This window comes from Rhizophagus irregularis, chromosome 16 (genome assembly GCF_026210795.1).
Source record: "Rhizophagus irregularis chromosome 16, complete sequence".
In the NCBI taxonomy this organism is placed as follows: domain Eukaryota; kingdom Fungi; phylum Glomeromycota; class Glomeromycetes; order Glomerales; family Glomeraceae; genus Rhizophagus; species Rhizophagus irregularis.
In genome coordinates, this window is record NC_089444.1 from 1449119 (window position 1) to 1470133 (window position 21015).

At 25.7% G+C, this 21015-nt stretch overlaps 6 protein-coding genes across 6 annotated transcripts; 4 read left to right on the forward strand and 2 right to left on the reverse strand.

The window, feature by feature from the left end:
• Nucleotides 1-2981: 2981 nt before the first annotated feature.
• Nucleotides 2982-4352, forward strand: OCT59_008075 (uncharacterized protein; the record flags this gene model as incomplete). Its single annotated transcript, XM_066142221.1, has 5 exons — nt 2982-3011; nt 3186-3297; nt 3742-4038; nt 4120-4248; nt 4330-4352. 5 exons carry the CDS (start codon nt 2982-2984, stop codon nt 4350-4352), a joined length of 591 nt encoding a protein of 196 aa, XP_065999123.1.
• A 2638-nt stretch (nt 4353-6990) lies between these two features.
• OCT59_008076 (uncharacterized protein) lies at nt 6991-7350 on the forward strand (the record flags this gene model as incomplete). Its single annotated transcript, XM_066142222.1, has 1 exon — nt 6991-7350. The coding sequence occupies one exon, from the start codon at nt 6991-6993 to the stop codon at nt 7348-7350; it is 360 nt and encodes a 119-aa protein (XP_065999124.1).
• Nucleotides 7351-10089: 2739 nt separating this feature from the next.
• On the forward strand, nt 10090-11065 carry OCT59_008077 (uncharacterized protein; the record flags this gene model as incomplete). Its single annotated transcript, XM_025311171.2, has 4 exons — nt 10090-10282; nt 10354-10446; nt 10528-10651; nt 10837-11065. 4 exons carry the CDS (start codon nt 10090-10092, stop codon nt 11063-11065), a joined length of 639 nt encoding a protein of 212 aa, XP_025174394.2.
• A 1215-nt stretch (nt 11066-12280) lies between these two features.
• Nucleotides 12281-13000, reverse strand: OCT59_008078 (uncharacterized protein; the record flags this gene model as incomplete). The annotated part of the gene is made up of 3 exons (XM_066142223.1): nt 12281-12539; nt 12610-12715; nt 12934-13000. The coding sequence occupies 3 exons, from the start codon at nt 12998-13000 to the stop codon at nt 12281-12283; spliced, it is 432 nt and encodes a 143-aa protein (XP_065999125.1).
• Nucleotides 13001-19041: 6041 nt separating this feature from the next.
• OCT59_008079 (uncharacterized protein) lies at nt 19042-19323 on the reverse strand (the record flags this gene model as incomplete). The annotated part of the gene is made up of 1 exon (XM_066142224.1): nt 19042-19323. The coding sequence occupies one exon, from the start codon at nt 19321-19323 to the stop codon at nt 19042-19044; it is 282 nt and encodes a 93-aa protein (XP_065999126.1).
• An 878-nt stretch (nt 19324-20201) lies between these two features.
• On the forward strand, nt 20202-20462 carry OCT59_008080 (uncharacterized protein; the record flags this gene model as incomplete). The annotated part of the gene is made up of 1 exon (XM_066142225.1): nt 20202-20462. The coding sequence occupies one exon, from the start codon at nt 20202-20204 to the stop codon at nt 20460-20462; it is 261 nt and encodes an 86-aa protein (XP_065999127.1).
• Nucleotides 20463-21015: the final 553 nt, after the last annotated feature.

Below are 21015 nucleotides of genomic sequence, written 5' to 3' on the forward strand. Positions count from 1 at the left end.
AGTTATTTATTTAATTCTATTATAACTTATTGTTATAATACTTTGCTATCAGTGGTGATTTTTTTGGTAGTATTTTATAATGCTTTTTAAATAATATTAATAGGAATTTTTGACATGTCATGTAAATATCATATTTAATAACATATATATTAATAAGTCTATTAACAAGTATAATATTTAATATTAATATTGTAACTAATATAAAAGGATAATTGTCATATATTACAAAATTATTATTTTTTTACATTTCATTGTAATATGATATTTTAATATATATTAAATTATTATATTGTCAATTATTACAAAATATACATTATAGGATTATTATATGGTAATCAAAAAAATAGGCACTGATAGCTAAGTATTTACATATAATTTAAACTAACTAATTTCTTTATTTAAAAAATTATTTTGTAATTTATTTAGTTATTAAGTCATAATTTATTTATTTAATTCTATTATTACTTATTGTTATAGCATTTACATATAATTTAAACTAACTAATTTCTTTATTTAAAAACTTATTAAATAATATATAAGGCGTAAGTTATTTATTTAATTCTATTATTACTCATTATTATAATATTTACATATTTCCTTATTTAAAAAATTATTAAATAATATAGATTGTAAGTTATCTATTATTACTTATTGTTATAATGTTACATATAATTTAAACTAACTAATTTATTTATTTAAAAAAATTATTTAAATAATATAGGGGTAAGTCTTATCGTTTATTGTTATAATATTTACATATAATTTAAACTAACTAATTTCTTTATTTAAAAAATTATTAAATAATATAGAGAGTAAGTTATTTATTTAATTCTATTATTACTTATTGCTATAATATTTACATATAATTTGAACTAACTAATTTTTTTATTTAAAAAATTATTAAATAATATAGAGAGTAAAGTTATTTATTTAATTCTATTATTACTTATTGTTATAATATTTACATAAAATTTAAACTAACTAATTTCTTTATTTAAAAAATTATTAAATAATATAGAGCGTAAGTTATTTATTTAATTCTATTATTACTTATTGTTATAATATTACTAATTTCTTTATTTAAAAAATTATTAAATAATATAGAGAGTAAGTTATTTATTTAATTCTATTATTACTTATTATTATTAATATACATAAAATTTAAACTAACTAATTTCTTTATTTAAAAATTATTTTGTAATTTATTTAGTTGGTAAGTCATAGTTTATTTAATACTTATTGTTATAATATTTACATATAATTTAAACTAACTAATTTCTTTATTTAAAAAATTATTTTGTAATTTATTTAGTTGGTAAGTCATAGTTTATTTAATACTTATTGTTATAATATTTACATATAATTTAAACTAACTAATTTATTTATTTAAAAAATTATTAAATAATATAGAGAGTAAGTTATTTATTTAATTCTATTATTACTTATTGTTATAATATTTACATATAATTTAAACTATCTAATTTCTTTATTTAAAATATTATTTTGTAATTTATTTAGTTGGTAAGTCATAGTTTATTTATTTAATTCTATTATTAATTATTGCTATAATGATTGCATATAATTTAAACTAATTTCTTTATTTAAAAAAATTATTAAATAATATAGAGCGTAAGTTATTTATTTAATTCTATTATTACTTATTGTTATAATATTACTAATTTCTTTATTTAAAAAATTATTAAATAATATAGAGAGTAAGTTATTTATTTAATTCTATTATTACTTATTATTATAATATTTACATAAAATTTAAACTAACTAATTTCTTTATTTAAAAAATTATTTTGTAATTTATTTAGTTGGTAAGTCATAGTTTATTTAATACTTATTGTTATAATATTTACATATAATTTAAACTAACTAATTTCTTTATTTAAAAAATTATTTTGTAATTTATTTAGTTGGTAAGTCATAGTTTATTTAATACTTATTGTTATAATATTTACATATAATTTAAACTAACTAATTTATTTATTTAAAAAATTATTAAATAATATAGAGAGTAAGTTATTTATTTAATTCTATTATTACTTATTGTTATAATATTTACATATAATTTAAACTATCTAATTTCTTTATTTAAAATATTATTTTGTAATTTATTTAGTTGGTAAGTCATAGTTTATTTATTTAATTCTATTATTAATTATTGCTATAATGATTGCATATAATTTAAACTAATTTCTTTATTTAAAAAATTATTAAATAATATAGAGCGTAAGTTATTTATTTAATTCTATTATTACTTATTGTTATAATATTTACATATAATTTAAACTAACTAATTTCTTTATTTAAAAAATTATTAAATAATATAGGGCGTAAGTTATTTATTTAATTCTATTATTACTTATTGTTATAATATTTACATATAATTTAAACTAACTAATTTCTTTATTTAAAAAATTATTAAATAATATAGAGAGTAAGTTATTTATTTAATTCTATTATTACTTATTGTTATAATATTACTAATTTCTTTATTTAAAAAATTATTAAATAATATAGAGAGTAGGTTATTTATTTAATTCTATTATTACTTATTGTTATAATATTTATGCATAATTTAAACTAACTAATTTCTTTATTTAAAAAACTATCTATAATATAGCTTGTAAGATATTTATATTTCTATTTTTATATATTTTATATAAGAAATATGTATATAATATCTATTTGTTAACTGAATTCTTTAATTTAAAAAATATCTATTGCTTTAGTTGGTAAGTTGTAAATTATAGGTTATTATATATTTATCTAAAAACTAAGATTTATATTACATCAAATTCTTTATTTAAATTTTAGAGTAAGTAATAATTTATTTTAGTGTAATTATAATACAAGCTATAATATAATTTTAACTGTTTAAATTTATAGATTTGGAGAAAGTGAAAATGCAATTATAAATGATTTTATTCTTAAAAATGGATTAAAATGGATTCCTTATAACAAATTTAAAAATGTTGAATATTTTAATGAAGGAGGATTTGGTACTATATATAAAGCTACTTGGTTAAAGAATAATAGAGATAAAAAAGTAATTCTTAAATGTCATAAGGATTTAAATGAAAACTTAAATGAATTTTTAAAAGAAGTATGATAGTATATTATTTTTTATTTTAATTTAAGATTTATTTATATTAATAAGTTATTATTTTTTATAGTGGAAATATCATGCAAGTGTATTAAGTTCAAATTATATTATATATTTTTATGGATTTACAGAAGATCCAAATACTTCAAAATATATGGTAGTAATGGATTATGCAAATAAAGGTAATTTAAGAGAAAATTTAACAAGTATAGTTGAAAATAATTGGAATCAAAAATTATATATGTTATACGAAATTATTTCTGGACTTAATATGATACATGAAGAAAATCTTATTCATTGTGATTTTCATGATGGTAATATTTTAAATCATAATGATGAAAATAAGGATAAATTTTATATTAGTGATTTAGGATTATGTCAACCCGTAAAATCGCTTTTGAAAAAGTATGATATTTATGGTGTTCTACCATTTATGGCTCCTGAAGTTTTAAGAGGCAAATCTTATACTCCAGCTAGTGATATATATAGTTTTTCTATAATTATGTGGGAACTTACATCTGGGGTACCACCATTTAATAATAGAGCACATGATATTCAACTTAGTTTAAGTATTTGTAAAGGTGAACGTCCTGAAATTATTGAAAACACTCCACAATGTTATGTAGATTTAATGAAAAAATGTTGGAATGAAGATTCATCAGAAAGACCATCTTCTAAAGAAGTATTGAGTATTATTGAAAAATGGATATTCCGTCCTTCTGATGATAAAATTAATGAAGAATTAAAAAGCAACATTATGGAATTTATAAATGCACCAATTGGGCATAACAATCTTGTTACTAAATCTCATCCTAAAGCATATTATACAGGTCGCTTACTTGATTTTACTAGTAAAAAATTGAATGAAATTCTTGAAAGTAAAAATTTGAATTATTGTGCGATTAAAGATTTGAGGTCATTAGGTATATACTATAATATATAAAAAATTAATCTTGCAAATTATTTATATGAAAATTAATTTATTTATTTAATTATTGAAACAGATGAGAATACTAGTAAAAAGTCGAATGAAATTCTTGAAAATGAAAATTCACAAGCTAGTGTAGAAGCAAATGAAATTCTAGTAAGTGAAGATTTGAATGATTATACAATTAAGGATTTAGGATCATTAGGTATGTACTGTGATATATAAAAGAATTAATCTTGCAAATTATTTATGTGAAATTAATTTTATTTAATATTTAATTATTTAGATATTAAAACAGATGATAATTAACCAATCATTGTTTGTTTTTAAAAAAATTTATAGTTTTTTTTAAGTGATATTTGATATTACAAATTCAAAAGAAATTATTTTTTATTTTATTCTTTTTAAATTTATTTAAACACCTAAGGCTAGAGTAGTAAAATATTTTACAAGTTTCTTAGTTTGTAATTTAAATAATTCTTTTATTTTTAGCTTATATATTTATATTCACTTTTTTTTTATTATACTTAAATTATTTAAACACTAAGATTAGAGTAGTAAATATTTTACAAGTTTCTTAGTTTGTAATTTAAATAAATCTTCTTTTTATAACTTTTCCAATTATGAGATATAAATTATCAACCAATAATAATGTAAAGTTTTTATACTTATTTCTTATTTCAATAGCTGATTGTATTTAATCTATATTTATTGACTTTTATTTTTCATATTATTTAAATATTTTGATAAGAAACTACACCAAAGATATCTGCTGGATTATATAATGCATCAGTTATTTTTGTTTCTTGATAAACTAAAGTCTTCTAACTTTATTCTATTTTGATGTACAAGTACAAATGTACATTCTAAAATGAATATACAGTATATATTAATTTATTGCTTAATGTAATCAAATTTAAAAAAATTCAAGTGTACAATAAATTATTATGTTACAAATCACAGTAAACAATTCACTTGTTGTATCCAAATAATTACATAGATTGACTTTAGGTTTTGAGTAATTTCAAAGCAATGTGGTATGTGATTATCTTCAAAAGTGTATATGTAATATGCTTGAACCTATAATATCAATGAGCAAACACATAAAATTGTTAATCAAAACAAGTGACTGATTTACCTTTCAGTCCATTTAAGTTCCAAGAATTTGGTGCCGCTGGTGTCCCTAAAAAAGAAGAAATGTTAAAGCTTAGAACATTTCTTATTTACATTTCTTAGTCTATACTCTTCCCTTTTCTAATTTACTTAATGTTAATTATGAAGTTCATTCATCAAAGTTGTCAGGTATTTCCACAATAAGAAAAACATTTTTTCGGGCTAACTTAAAGGGGCGTTGTAAAAAAGTATTTAAAAAAAGGCCGAAATAAAATGATTTTAAAAAGTTGATGATTTTAAATAAAAGGCCAAAGTAGAATACTTAAAATAGGATGAAATAAAATTAGTTATTTAAAATTGCTTTATTTGCGAAAAATTTTATCAATTAATGCTAGATATATATATATATATTGTATAAAAGAGTTTTACTATGCCAAAATAATTTAAAAAAAAATACTTAATTAAAAAAAAATATCGAATTTTTGATGTATCATACTACATAATAAATTTATAGTTGAAAATGCTTAAATTTAGAGGTGTTAAATTTTAGTTTATACGAACATTGCGGAAAAAGTGATAGGGATGCTTGAATTTGGTAGGTGCTTAAATTCGAGATTTTACGGTATTTTTTTCACAAAAAAATTTTTTACTATTGTCTTCACATATGTTAGTCTGCACCAATAAAATTTCGCAAAAAATACTATATAAACCGAAAATGTCTGTCACATTACTCTGTCTCGTCAAAAGAAACACATTCGCTAATGCTTTCCCTGTCTGCATAGATAAAAAGAGTCTTGTTGGTAAGTTAAAAAAAGCTATCAAGGCAGAAAACCTGCCGTCCTGCCAACTATGAAAGGTGGAAATTCCTGGCGATCCTATCAATCCTTTGAATAATCACTCACTCGAGGAGAATGAAGAGCTATCGGCAATAAATGATACTGGCTGGATGGAGACTACTGATCTGAGAAACTGCCTAAGAAGAATATTCATGTAAAAGTCAAACCACCCGTGTCTGCTGCTTCGAATGAGGTATTGGAATTAAGGGAGTAACACGCCTTGTTACAGGCATTACTCAACAAGTCTGTCTATGGTATGTACCTGAGGTATATGAAATTTCCGAGACAGCCCATCCTGAAAACAATTTACTAACCGGTTGTTGCTTTACAACATTCAACATTATGCTTCAAGTGGACCGTAATCATTTATGACACAACCCTTGAAGCAAGGCCTCAAGGAGTATATTCATGAAATGGATAAACCACCAGCACTTGAAAATGATGGAACTTCATAAGCAGTGGGGAGAGATATTCACCTCAGAACGATCAAGACCTTTGCAAAATGCTCCGGCTATTCATAACAATAACAGCTTCAAGTTTACTGTACTCATTGAGACCCTTTAAGCCCTTCAACGAATGGATCTTTCTGAAAATGTGCGAGCTCTATGGGCTTAGCGATAATCCAAACCCTAGCATTGACGTGTATTCCGTTTTTTCATGCGGATGTGCGAACACCAAAAATAAGAAGCATTACATAAACTTAGACTCGAGTTGCAACAACTCCTATCTACATACCCTATGAGGCCACCAAAAGCATCTATTCGTATACCTATCTCGTCTCCGCTACTTACCTATTTAAAAATCAAGTAAAGATCATACCAGAGAAGCTGATCAAGAGAAAAAATGAGCGCAGGAATCTTGACCATGGTATTAAATCACTTATGACTGGGAGAATCATTGGTTTAATTGAGGTCAAAAAAGATGATTTTAAGCAGGTTTTGCACAAGCCACTACACAATTGGAATCATCATTAGGCTGTAAACGCAAAGCAAACGAATATGGGTTTGAGGATCGTAACAGATGTGGAGAAATGGTATTTCGTGGAATGTATACAAGACAGTGAAAGGAAACTGTCATTTAAGCTGTTGAAGTCTTTATTTGTTGCGTACGAAAATACAGGTATGAAAGACATGGCGGAGAAGGTCCTTGACCAAATTATCTGGCTGTTGGAGGAGTCACAAAAAGTGGATTTAGGTGTTATCGCAAATAAAGAGAGAAATAAAAAGGGTAAAGTCATTGAGTGGACTGTAGACACCAGAAATAATATACATAGTATCCCTCAAAATTGTGGAAAAGTAAGACAGTGTTGGCATGAAAGTTTTAGCGATCAATGTTTACCCAAATCATGTATCACGTGACCTATGTATTTATTTTATTTAGCACTTCGCTCACCTGTATAATGGGTTGCGTCCCAAATTCGTATTTATCTTTTAACGTTAACTGTATTACTAAAAGATTTTTCTTGCGTATACACATAAAATACGCATGCACGTTTAAAAATTCAAAGCTAAGCTTTTATTATATTTTCTCATAAAGTATTACATGTAAAATGAAAAATGAAACGGGTAGTGGTTGTTTTAAGGCCTGTGATCATTGATAAATACAAGTACTAAATTTTAATAAATTAAACTTTGTGAGGACAAATCACATTACATTTTTTTTATATAAATAATTGGCAATACTCAAGAATTAATAACCAAAATTATAATTTCAACAAAAAATATTTTGTTCTCATATTAATATCATAATATAAAACATGAGTAACTAAAATTATATATATATGAATATTTTTTGTACCCTTTATTATTGTCTATTTATCATTAGTCATTCATAAGGTTTATTAAATAGAATTAGATGTATTTTTTTGTTACTTTAACTTAATATTCCTTCTATTTTTACATGAATAAAAGTTTTTTAAGTTAATATCTGAAATATTCGATGGAATACTTTATAAGAAATTATTTTTTTGATTTTTAATTTTTATGTAATGGAAATTATAGTATTAAATTATCGCACCTAGATAAGGGCAATTTAAGAAAAATATTTAATAAAGGATAATATAAAGTAGCTCATTTTACTGTAGTGCTGCTTTTAGTTATAATTATAACACTATAATATTCTGATTTATTATATTAAATTTTATAGTGGAATGCGCAATAAAAAAGAAACAATAATCTTACTTTTTGTTTATTTATCTAAAATAGCTTAGATTACTATTAAATCTACCTGCTATGAAAATATTAACATTTGCAATAAAATTTCTTGATTGAATAAAAATAAATTTATTGTTCGTTTAACATTGGAATAGGATAAGTTAATAAAATCATTATACATTATCGCAAATTTTCAGATTTTTGTGTACGATTACTGGGTTAGTTATAAGAACATTATTGTCCACTAATTGTAGTCACGAGAGAACCCCAGTTAATATTTGAATAATATTATTGAATAACTTTGAGTCTACTGTTTGAATTGTTAGTCTACGCCATTCTTTTAATTTGACAATTTTATTATTAAATATATTTAGTTTAAATAATTTCATGAGGATTAAATGTATTTAAATCAATATAACAATAAAATTTTTATTTTATATTTAGATGAATTAGTTCTTATATAATATTAACAGGTTTTTTATTTTAAGTAAAAAAAAATATACTTAATCTAATACAAAGAGTATATATTTATTCGATAAAAAAATATTTATTTTGATTACATCAATCGAAAAAAATAGAAATCATGCTTACCATAGTTGATAAAATAAACGACAACACAAGACGTAACAATTAATCACCTGGCCCACATTACAGCATAACTCCTGCCATTATATTTATACATCACGCCATGTGTTGACGGTAATTATGCATAAAAATAAATAAAAAATTACACAAAAAAAATACAGTATTAGCATAGGTTATTATAAAGAGAAAAAAAAGGATGAAAAATATTAAAATTCAGGTTTAAAAAAAATTGGAAAGAAAAATTATTGAAATCTCGGTTTTAAAAAACTGAAAAAAAATATTAAAAAAGTTCTGGCCTAAAAAAAAAGACCAAAAAAATATTATTATTATTAGAAAAAATCTGGTCAAAAAAAAAACACTGAAAAAAATATTATTATTAAAAAAAAATCCAATCTTTAAAAAAAGAAAAAAAGATCTGGACTTTAAAAATAGTATTTTATTAGTCTGGAGCGTAGCGAAGGACTTTATATGTTCTAGCCGTGGTGGTACAAAATATCCCGTTGTCCGTCCGCTTGTTCTTTGAGTCGACGTTTAATTGGTTCTTATATTACATGAAATTATCTCGATCGGTTAATTGAGCATATGGTTATCTACCTATATACTGATAAGCTCCGAACTACGTAATGGTTTACCGTTTCCCTAGTATTTATATACAAAAAAATGGTGCACATTTATCTGATCATTATATTTAGAGTTTTCATATTTGTGTTTTACCAATAATTATAATAGGATATTCTTATCTTTGATAATCTTAATTGAAAAGATTTAACCGAATGACTAAAGCTGAAGTAAATTTCAATTATTTTCAAAATTTAATAGAGTATCCAGATCCTTTGTCAATAGTATTCCGGCTGGAGTGTTTCCAACTTTCATATGGAGCTTTTACAATTCAGGATGAATTACACACCGTGCAATTCAAAATTATTTATACAGGTTAATCTAAACGTTGCAGGAATTTCTTTAGTTATACAGATACTTGTACGATTAAATTTGGCACGTGATTGTAGATTACTATCTTGTGCAATGGAAAGTTTTAGAATATTTAATAATAGCCTTGTGTACATAAACGTGACAACTTTATATGTGAACGTGGAAAATATGTCAACTAGTCAAAATACCCAATCAACTCAAGATACTGCTGCCACCTCTTTTACCACCACTTCTGATACTGTATCTTCAAGCCTGGCGAACTGAAAAAATATCGCAAGTACTGGTGGAAAGCCGGTCAGATACACTCGAAAGCCAGGCAACTGAACGTAAGTCATTTTATTGTTTCAACAACTTGATACCTTTATAAGCTAATAGTTGACTGTTGTTTATTGTCAAGTTTACCATATAAGCTTGCCACTAAGATACCTTATGATACTTATGTCTAACGTACGGATAAATATAATATCCACAGGTGGTGGGATAATGGGACGATTGGATGGTATCATTGAATTACCCATGGCATTTCACGAGAATTGTGTTGGTCCCATAGTGCAGAAAATTGCTTCAGCAACTATTGGTGCAAGGAGTAATAACGCCGCCATTCTTTATTTTGGATATACATGTGAGTGTTGATAGTTTCCTTTGATACTATTAACGTTAGCTAAATCTATCCTTAATTATCCTTGGCAAAAGCAACAAGAACTCCTAGAACAGGCAAAGAAGCGGACACATCATGGCGACCAGTAGCGAAACCTCCAGTCAATGCAGGCGGATCTGACCCCACCGGTGTATGAGTCTTATTGACTTTATTCGTTTCCTGATTTGATTTTAAGATTTTACAGTATTGATATGAAATTATATTTTTAGACCCACCTTGGCCAAATCTAGTGGTAGAGGTTGCGTACACACAATCTGAATCGGATGTCATAAAAAAAATGGAACGATACTGGGCCGAGCTCATGATGGCATTGCAATTAAAGTGGTGCAACCTGTAAGAAATGACAAGATTCGATTTCTGCTCAACTTCTCTGATTGTTATTATATTCTTATTAGGCTTGGCATTATTGCATAAATAATCAAACAGCTATTGGTACATTTAATCCTATATTATATTTTTAAGTGCTTGTAGTGAAAGTTAAATCAGTAGAAAATTAATTTGACATATCTTTTATTTAGTACAAATTTGGACCTATTGACTGTAATGGAGTTGCGACGTGCAACCTGGCAATGCGTTATTAGCATTCAATTGGCATGCCTTTATCATGGGCTACCAGCTAATGTTTTGAATCCGCCACCGCCAACACCTCCTCAACTTCCTCCACCTAACCCCATTGCCACTATACCTAATCCTATTTCTATTGATTTATTTCACGTTCAGTTTGCTATTTTAAATTGCATGGTTTAGATTCCAATACTCTGGGCAAGCAAGTTCACTTAGGATCTGTTGAATGTATACTTGTTTAAAAAGTTTATTTGCTGTTTTTTGCTTACATTACTTATTGCATTATTATATAAGCCAAAGAATATCTACTTAACTCAAAAGGAAAGAACTTTTTAACTGTTAAGATTAGTAAGTAACAGGCGATCTTGCGTAAAAGTCAGATACTGTAAATAAGTCTTAGTATAGACCGTCTATCAACTTTTATACATCACGAATAAAGTTTCATTTATTTTGCTTTGCATTTGTAAGAATGGGACATGTTCTTAAATTTGTAATTATTTTTTTATCCGCTTCAATAAAAAGTTTTATTGTCTTGGAACTTCTAAAATATAAATTTATATTTATAATCATATACAACACACATTTGCTAAGCAGATAATGAAGTCGGGCATTTTATGATTAATCAGGCGCAGTATCACAAGTATCACATGACCACTTTGACGTGTGACACTGTAAAATAAAATATTAATTTTCTTAATTTCCTCCCCACTAAATTGGGGAGATATTAATTAAAATAATAAATTAATAAAATAAAATTCATCTAATAAAAATTATAAATTCATGAAATGCTTATAATGAAATTTTGCTAAGTATCAATTATACGTATTTTAATTATACAAGTATTATATCTCTATATTATTTCATATAAATTATACTAGATTTAATTTGTAAGAATACGAAACTCCAGATTTATTTAATTTTTTTTTTTTTTTTTTTTAAACTGTAATGCATCTTTATTAGGATATATTATACAAAGAAATCCATAATAGAAAAGACACTTAGAGCCATCCGTGCAAATCACGAGACAACCCTATAACAGAGTATTATTTTACATTACCTGTGAAAATATATATAAATAAATACTTATCCCTTTCCCAAAAACTAATCTAAACCTAACGTGAGACCTAACTAAATTTTGTCCAAACTTATCTAATTTTCGTAGGGAAAAATAATGAAAATTTGTAATAAAAACTGAAGCCTATGCTATAAAATAGATGAGTCCCAATGGTCCCACGCCCAGTACAAAATTTATTCCAAACTTTTCTCACAAACCCTTCAAAAAAAAAAATTAGTATACTAAACTAAAAACTAAACAAGAAAGAAATTACTATTGTTAAATTTGCCATAACATGAAATCACGTGACTTCGATTAATTTTTTTCTTCTTGTTCTTTTTTCGCTATTTCTTTTTTTTCTTTCCTCCCTTCTTCTTGCTTCCACTTCCTTTTTTCTTTTCCTCTTCTTTCTTCTTCAAAGGTGATGCTAGTCCTCTCGCTCGCGCTTCTTCAAACCACGCTTTCGTTTTTTCAGGATCATCCGTTATTTCATCTAAACTCCATTCCAGGCTCCAAGTTACAGATGATCTGCTCGGAGAATCCATAGCTACTCTTTTCTCACCTATGTCCTTATCGTTCTTGTATCTATTTTCATCCTTCAACCTTTTTGTGAAATTATCGTTTAGCGTTATGTCAGATTTATTTAAATTGTTAGTTGCTGAGAATTAATCACCTATGTACAATTGTTTTGATTAAAAACAAAATAAAACTGGACGGAACGATAAAATTGCAGATGACCCTAGCATCTCCATATTTTGCTATAATAGTTGTCAATATTTCTAAAAAGTTTTTGTTTTATACATTACAAATATTATTAAATATGCTACAATATGCACTATGCTCAAATCTCTTCAAGTTCTTGGTTAGTTTAGCGATTTTTTAGATCTCTAATATCATTTTTTCCAATAATTTAAATTTGGTGATTTCTCCAATAATACATCCTTTACAAACCTCATTTTTTTGATATGACATGTTAACAAAAGGAGGAGGTGTATACCGTAAAGTTTATCATCTGGATCATGTGCGCAGTTCATGTGTAACCTGGCAACAAATCCGGATGCCATTTTTTTTTTGCCGGTAAAGAAATAAATACATACAAATAGTTTCATGATCGAAGCATAATTACCAAAAATAATTTAACACAATAATTTTTATTAGTTAACAGCAAAAATTATCCAGGATTAACTATATAACTTACTTATATTTGTCTTATATATTTATTATTATCACCTGAACACTAATGGGCATCTAGTATTTTTTTTTACCGTTTATAAACTATGTGACTAGCATAATAAGTTATAGTAGTTATACTGTAGTTTAATTGAATAATTACAATTTATTGATTTTTATTGGTTTGCTATTATTATAATACATCTTATTACATTCACGTTCAGGATATTTGTTTCACCTTGCATAAACTTCAGACTAATTTGTACGATGTAAATAAAAGATCATAATTTTTAAAGCTAACAGATTATGGAACATTCTTAGTTTGAAATACCAGTGCTTTTGGGATTAATATTTATAAATTTGCTATGAACAAAAAATTTTCTTACTAAATCACTATAAATAAATAAATTGCTTTAGAAAGTAAATATGTAAAGCAACTTTATTGTCATTTTTATAACTAATCAAATATTCTTTAACTAATCAATATTCCTTATAATAAAGTCATAAATGCCAATACTTAAATCACTATGTCTTCGAACTTATAATATTATGTAACTTGAATTCCCTCACTTCATCTTTCAAATCAAACAATTCCTTCTCATTATCCTTAATAGCCAAATACTTGACTCTTTTTTCCTTCATAATATTTTCCTTTATGTAATGTAAAATATCATCACTATTCTAAAATTATTAACAATTTATTAATAAAAATATACTGAGAATTTTCTAAGAATACTCTAAAATCACTTTCTTTAATGATGAAACTCAAACTTACGTAATCTAATTTAGAAGGGAGAATTTGTCCTAGATTTTTTAATATCATTAAACTACAAATTATTAAATATTAATATTTTCTTTCCGATAAATTTATTGAAAGATAATTGAGACTTTGTTTAATATTTTCAATTAAATTGATTTTTTGATAAGCAGAAATCATCTCACTTTCATATCCAACAAGTTAATATTGTTACAATATTTTAATAATTGTGATATAACTTGATTAGTATAATAAATTCCACTCCCGCCAAAATTTTCTAAATAATCACCAGATTTTAGTAATAATTGTTGCAATGATTGTACATCGTCTAAAATTAAAGATTTTAATTTAAATGGTTTAGTTAAATTATTAATTTGTTGAATAAAACTATTCAAAGAAGAACAATAGACAATATGAACAGATTCTAAAACATTTAATTGTTCAAATACTTTATCAAGATTGATTATTACTCCAAAATCGACGTAATAGAAAATAATTGTATTTAAGGTATTTGAATAATTATAATCTTTTATGATTGATATGAAGATAAATTATTTTCCCATATTAAAATTTTCTTAAGATTTGATGTAAATGAATCATTTGTGATACATGGTTATTAATTATCGTATTGTCGTTATAGCATCTGATATAAAGTTTCAAATTTCCAATATTGTGAATAAAATTTTGATTTTGCAAAGAATTTCATCAAGAGTATGTAAATTTACTTCATTTTCAGTAAAAATTTTAAATAGTGACATATGAACTAAACTCCTAAAATTTTGTTCAATAACATCTGTTCTAATTCCGAATTTTGAATTCCTATTAGCAGAATCAAACCACTTATCAACAGAAGTAAATAAATTATATGTATTCAAATATTTTAAAAAAATAGGATAATTGAACAGTATATTCTAATGAATTATTAATAGTTTTATATTCATTTAATTTTCCTATAAAATCATTATTTAAATTATTATATAAGTAAATTTCAATAAAATCATAGTTTCCGGTACGAATTGAAAATGGATTTTCCCATAATAATGGAATTGCTAAACGACACCATAATCTGTTAACAAAAATGCATGAATGTAAAGTTGAAAAATCATTATGAAAATAGATAATTAAATAAACAAACTCATGCCAGTACCTTACCTTACACTTCCCAAAAGGAACTCCCCTGCAAAAAGACTTCTCTTCCCCTCAGACGAAATCCTGAAATCCCGTTGCCGGTCAGCGTCAAAAATTATTCTTAATTTCTAAAATAATCACGACCATAAAGAGATCTTTTCTTCACTTTATAAGTATCAACTAATCCAATCGATTCATTTTCTGGATTATTTTCACCTTCAGTAAATCGAGAATTGAATCCTATAGTATCTCTTAATTTGTTGAATTGTTGATAATGAATTAGTTAAAAATAACACCTAAGTAAGCAGTAATCTGCACTCGTAATAAAAATAGTTTCATATTTTAATGTTGCCTCAAAATTAACCTGGGACAGGTTAAAGTTAAAATTGTGCACGTCAGCCACGTTTTTTCCAAAAAAGCAAAAATAAAAAATTCAAACCTTATTAACAAAAAATACAAAAAATTTATTTTGTATATGTTAAAATATTTAAAATATTGCATTCTTTAACAAAGGTGAATTTATTTCTCACCCTATCACGTGATAAACATTTTGGTTGGCTTATTTTTGATTGGCTAATTTTTTTAACTTAAAATTTTTCGGTAACAGCTAATCGCTGTTGTATTTACAAGGCTAGTCACATGGTAATGTGTCGCCACTGACGTTGACAGAATATCTGCTATAGAAATATAGAAATGGAAATGATTAGATAAAATTTTTCAGGGTAAATCAACAAATTATTAAAAAAATCTTAGCCAGCTCACCCCAAAAAATAAGAACGTCAAAAATTTCAACTCGTGCTATAATGGTATTTGCAAATCGATTGAGAATTAATTTCTTTGAATTTCTATATCCTAGTGAATTTATCTAAGTTAATATACTGTATTTTTTTATTGATCCACCTGCTCAATTTTTAAAATGAACTATAATTATATGAGATATTTAGTGCTGGAGTAGTTTAGTATTCATATAATTCAAAAATTGCTAATAATTTCTTTAAATTGAAGTAAATTTATTGATACCTTCAAACACTCATTTTTGGTTAATTAAAATTCAATATTCAACATAATGTACATACTGTATATCTTTTTATACTTCAATACTACAAATCCTAATAGTTTTCCCATGACTTTTTTCTTTTGATACAAATGATGGTTAGTTAAAAGATTGTTAAGAGTCCATAAATAGCTGAAATTGTATACGGGAAACCGGATGTTTGGATTTATGACTCCCGACGTAATTATTAAATTTACTATAATAAATGTTTCGATTCTTCAATTATATTAATTTCATTTGCACTTAAATTATTTAAAATAGCCTCATTATTGACTAAATAAAAAATCAAGAAGTCAGATGAACAAAGTTTATTGAAAAATTATAGGTTTGACAAAAAAATCGTCATTGATAACTTGTACTTCTTGTACTTACATTTTCATTTTCATTCTTAAAATGACTACACTCTTCTATTCTGATCTTTCGAAAAACCTCTCATAAATGTTAAATGATGCTGATGATTATAATGTTATTATTAAAGTTGGAGAAAATGAAAATATAAAAGAATTTCAAGTGCATTTAGCAATTTTAAGCCTTATTTCAAAATTGCTCTTTCATCTAATTGGATTACAAAGAAAAATGATAAATATTCTTACTAATTAAATATATTCATTAAAAAAAAAATAATAATGCAATAATAATATACATATATATTTAGATATATTTATACTTGATTTAACTGAACAATCTGGCAAAGATATTCTTGAATTACTAATCGTATCAGACGAATTACTCATTGAAGAATTATTTAATTATGTTCAAGATTATTTAGAAATGAGTGGATTCTAAAAAATTATTATCTTGTTTTACATGTTGCATTTAAAATTACTAATTGCAAGGAATTACAAGATATTATTTGTGCAGATCCGCACTCATTTTTTATTCAAATGAGTTTTTTTCTCTAGATAAAGATATTATTTATAACGTGTTTGAGAGAGAAGAGTGAGTTCTGAAAAGACTTACAAATTAGAAAAGTTATTGTTTGGGATAACTTAATCAAATGAGGTATTGAGCCGACTCTTGGTTTGGGAAATGAGAATTGCTATTCCAATCAATAAGGATTATGAAACATTAAAAGAAATATTAAATCAATTTATTCCTCTCATTCGATTTGTGGATATTATTTTTAATGATTTTAATTATAAAATCAAACTATATAAGAATATTACAGTGACACCTCTATAAGTGCACCCTCTATAAGTGCACGTACTATATAAATTCTCTTTAAGTGCACGGTGGGCCTGGTCCCAACTTATAAGAGCTCTTAATATTTTACTCTCTATAAATGCACACCCTCTCTAAGTGCACATTCTACTATTTTTTTACTATGGTCCCAAGGAGGGTGCACTTAGAGAGGTGTCACTGTATTACTAATCAAGCAAATTTATGAAGAAATTGAAGAATTTTATAATAAAAGTACCTTCCCAAAAATAGCAACTCTACCATCTAGAATAAGGAAATTTGATTCAAAGATTATCAAACCAAAACTTGCAAAAATAATTCTTAAATGGATTAATAAAGAAGTTTTCTGGATTTCACGTTATAAGTTCGATCTTACTTATCGTGGTAGTATTAATGGTAGTGCTAAATCATTTAAAAATAAATGTAAAGGCCAAGTAGAAAGTCTGGTTTTGATTAAAGTTAAATATTCAAATAAAATCTTTGGAGGATACAGTTCTATTGGATTTCACTCAATTGTAAATAGTCTTTTACGTATTGATAATAATAATCTACCATTCTATTATTCATTTTTTTCATTTGAAAAAGATACTCAAAAAATATGAAAATAAGTCGTGTGATAAATTACGATAAGGCTATATGCGATTATCATTTGGTAATTCATTGTATATAAGAGATCACAATAGTGACCATAATTACGAAAATAGCTTGAATGCAAATGAAGTTCATGGTATTGAAGAAATTGAGACATTCATTATAACTAAGCAATATGATACAATTTAAAGAATTATTTCATAAATAAAACTAAGATAAATTCGTTGATATACTATATTTTGCAAAGTCATAATAAGACTACTGATTATTTATTGGTTATATTACAATTTATTTATATATTTAAACAAATCATTTATTGTTTTAAAACTTTGTTAATTTGCATCTACTTCATTTTTATTTTAAAATCTTATTTTGACAAGCTTTTAATAAGTGATTAATATGGTTTATTATAAAATAGCAGTCCAGACACAACGGCCAGCCAGGTTTCGCAAAGCAACTATACCACAGTACAGTATAATGATTTTGGACAACCCAAGTTCCAAGCATGATTTATATATGATCTTTCAGTCATATGGATAAATCCATTCTTGGAAAAATATTTTAGGTTATTTTCAAGAAGTGTCCTAAATAAATAACGAATATGAGAATACCACATTTCTGGTGTTTCATTACTATACCTATATTTCAAATTGTTCAACGTCTGCGCTACTTCAGGATCAAACCAGAATAGTAGTTAGTTTTAACCATTTTACGAACATAAGCAGTTTATAGCAATTTCGGTGATTATAACGTTTTTAGTGAATTCTAGCGATTCTTTATCAACTTATATCATAATAAATATTGGATTCATTTTTTGTGCTAGAACGAAAGAAAAAAAAATGCATTGAAATTATGTATAAAAAAATTTTTCTGTAGCGCTGATTTGATACACAAAACTATGCACAGTAGATCATCCCGTGATTTAGTACTATGTAGGTTTATCAGATAGTCCGGTTAATTTTATCTCCCGGCCCGGGCAGTCAGCAAATTCAGATTCAGTCATATGATTTTTTATTCTAAATCTTATTGGAAGTAGTGTGACAAGCTTAAACCAACCCGATTTCTGCGATAAAGTAATCAGAAATTTTTTATTTTTATATGAAGGAGCGGGTAACATGAGGATATTATATCTAAGGTTTCTAAGATTAATAAGAGAAAGTACTGATCTTTTCTCTACCACCATCGGCATCATCAAGACTTCAACAATGAAAGGTAATAATGGATCACTATAATCGGCCACGCCACATGAGCAAAGTAATTTTCATCTTTGTACATTGCTTCGCACAAGTCCGATGGATCATATTGCCACAAACGTTTAAAACGAGCGATCTGAGTGGGTCTTCTGTTAAAATGGGAGTATCACATTCTCCACACGGCCCATAATCCGCGATGGTATTGTTGGATCTAATCGACAAAAAATCTGGCTCTTCACGAAGAACCTCCTCTGGGAAGTATTGCCATATATTTAATGCAAGTATTTTTAGGGCTCTGTTGCGTGCTGGTTGCATGTTGTAAATATCACTGCTTTTTGTGTTGTCGATTAGGTCCTCCTCAGCAGTAATCTATCGAGCTGTTATAAAAAAAAATTAAAATATTAATTAAAAAAAAAAGTTAAAATATAAAAATAAATAGAAAATAAAATGTGATCGGCGTGGCTTAGGAATTTTCCGAAAAAAATTACCTACGTAATTTCCTCCGGTCTTGCTTGTTTTTATAGCGCTAGTAGTGTCGCAGTAAGATATTCCCGCTAACAATTACGCATAAAATTTCGTCATACAGACTTACATGTGGTTTATTTACCTATCGTTTAATTAAAATAAACATTACCCCTTATAAAAATTATTTTTTTAATATATCATGATGATTATTAAAATGATTAAAATGATGTCAATTTCACGTATATATAATATATATATAATTATATACTGATAAATATTCATCAAATAAACTTCTTACTAACTCTTTGATAAAGCGTAAAATGGAACGAGGAAAACACTACGAAAAAAATAAGAAGAGAAGAGAAAAAAAGAAAGAAAAATTATTAAGTAAATAAAGATGTTTTTAATATCAAAAAAAACTTAATACGCGACAGATAACATTTTTTTTATTTGTTACAGCCCAGGAAAGATTGGTTGAAGACATTTCGAAATCTCTTAGCGATATTAAAAAAGAGTTAGGAAATAAATCTATTGATGTGTCTAAATTAAACGACCTAGAAATTAAACATGATGAATGAATCTTTTAAAAATTCTTTTGTTGAAATTAGCGAACTGAAGCAAGAGAATAAAAAATTAAAACAGGAAAATTCTGAGCTAAAACAGAGACTCAAATTGTACAAAAAGAATTGGACACCCCAAAAAAATTTAAATTTTAGATTAGAAATGAAATGAAAATTGAGAATCTTTGTAGTAAAATCACGAAGGAGCAAATGGCTCAACAAGATAAAGAATTACCACTAGAAGAAGATGAAATTGGGAGTCAACTTAAAGAAGTCTTAGAAAAAGCTAAGGTTGGATTTACCTTTCAACAATACATGAAATTACAAGAGTTCAGGAAGGATGGTAATTATTTTATCCATGTTGAAAAAGGAAAATCAATTTATGAAACGCGAGAAGAATTGAAAATACCATATTTCCTGTCGAGCTAAAGTATCTCAAAGCACCATTATATAAATTATTTGATCTTTTGGAAGCTATGGTCAATAAGCCACGTGAGAATTGTAATGGCGATTTTTTTTGCAGAAGAGTGCTATTTACACTTTTTCATCATGCTGAACCAGAATTTCCTAAATTGAAAAAAATTGAAGCTGTAATTGATTTGACGTGAGACAAATATCAAGGATTATTGGAAGAACTAACTGATTTGCACAAGATGAAGATCAAAGATTGTTATTAAGGGAACGCCAGTTATCAATTGAAGAACGCGAAGTAAAACTTGTGCGCGAAAGGATAGAACTAATGAAATTAAAAAAAGGAACTTAATATAAATTAGTCATTATAAATATAAATTAGTTATTATATTGGTAGCAAAGATTTTATGTTGCAAATAAATTCTTAAAGTAGTTTGCGAAATTCATCTAATTCTGTAAACCACCCTTGCTCTAACAATGTAAAATAAAAGAAAAGCTTGTATAGTATTGGTCATTTCAGGTGATCAGTTCACATGATCTAACTTTAAAACTTCTGTCCGGGGATTCTTCT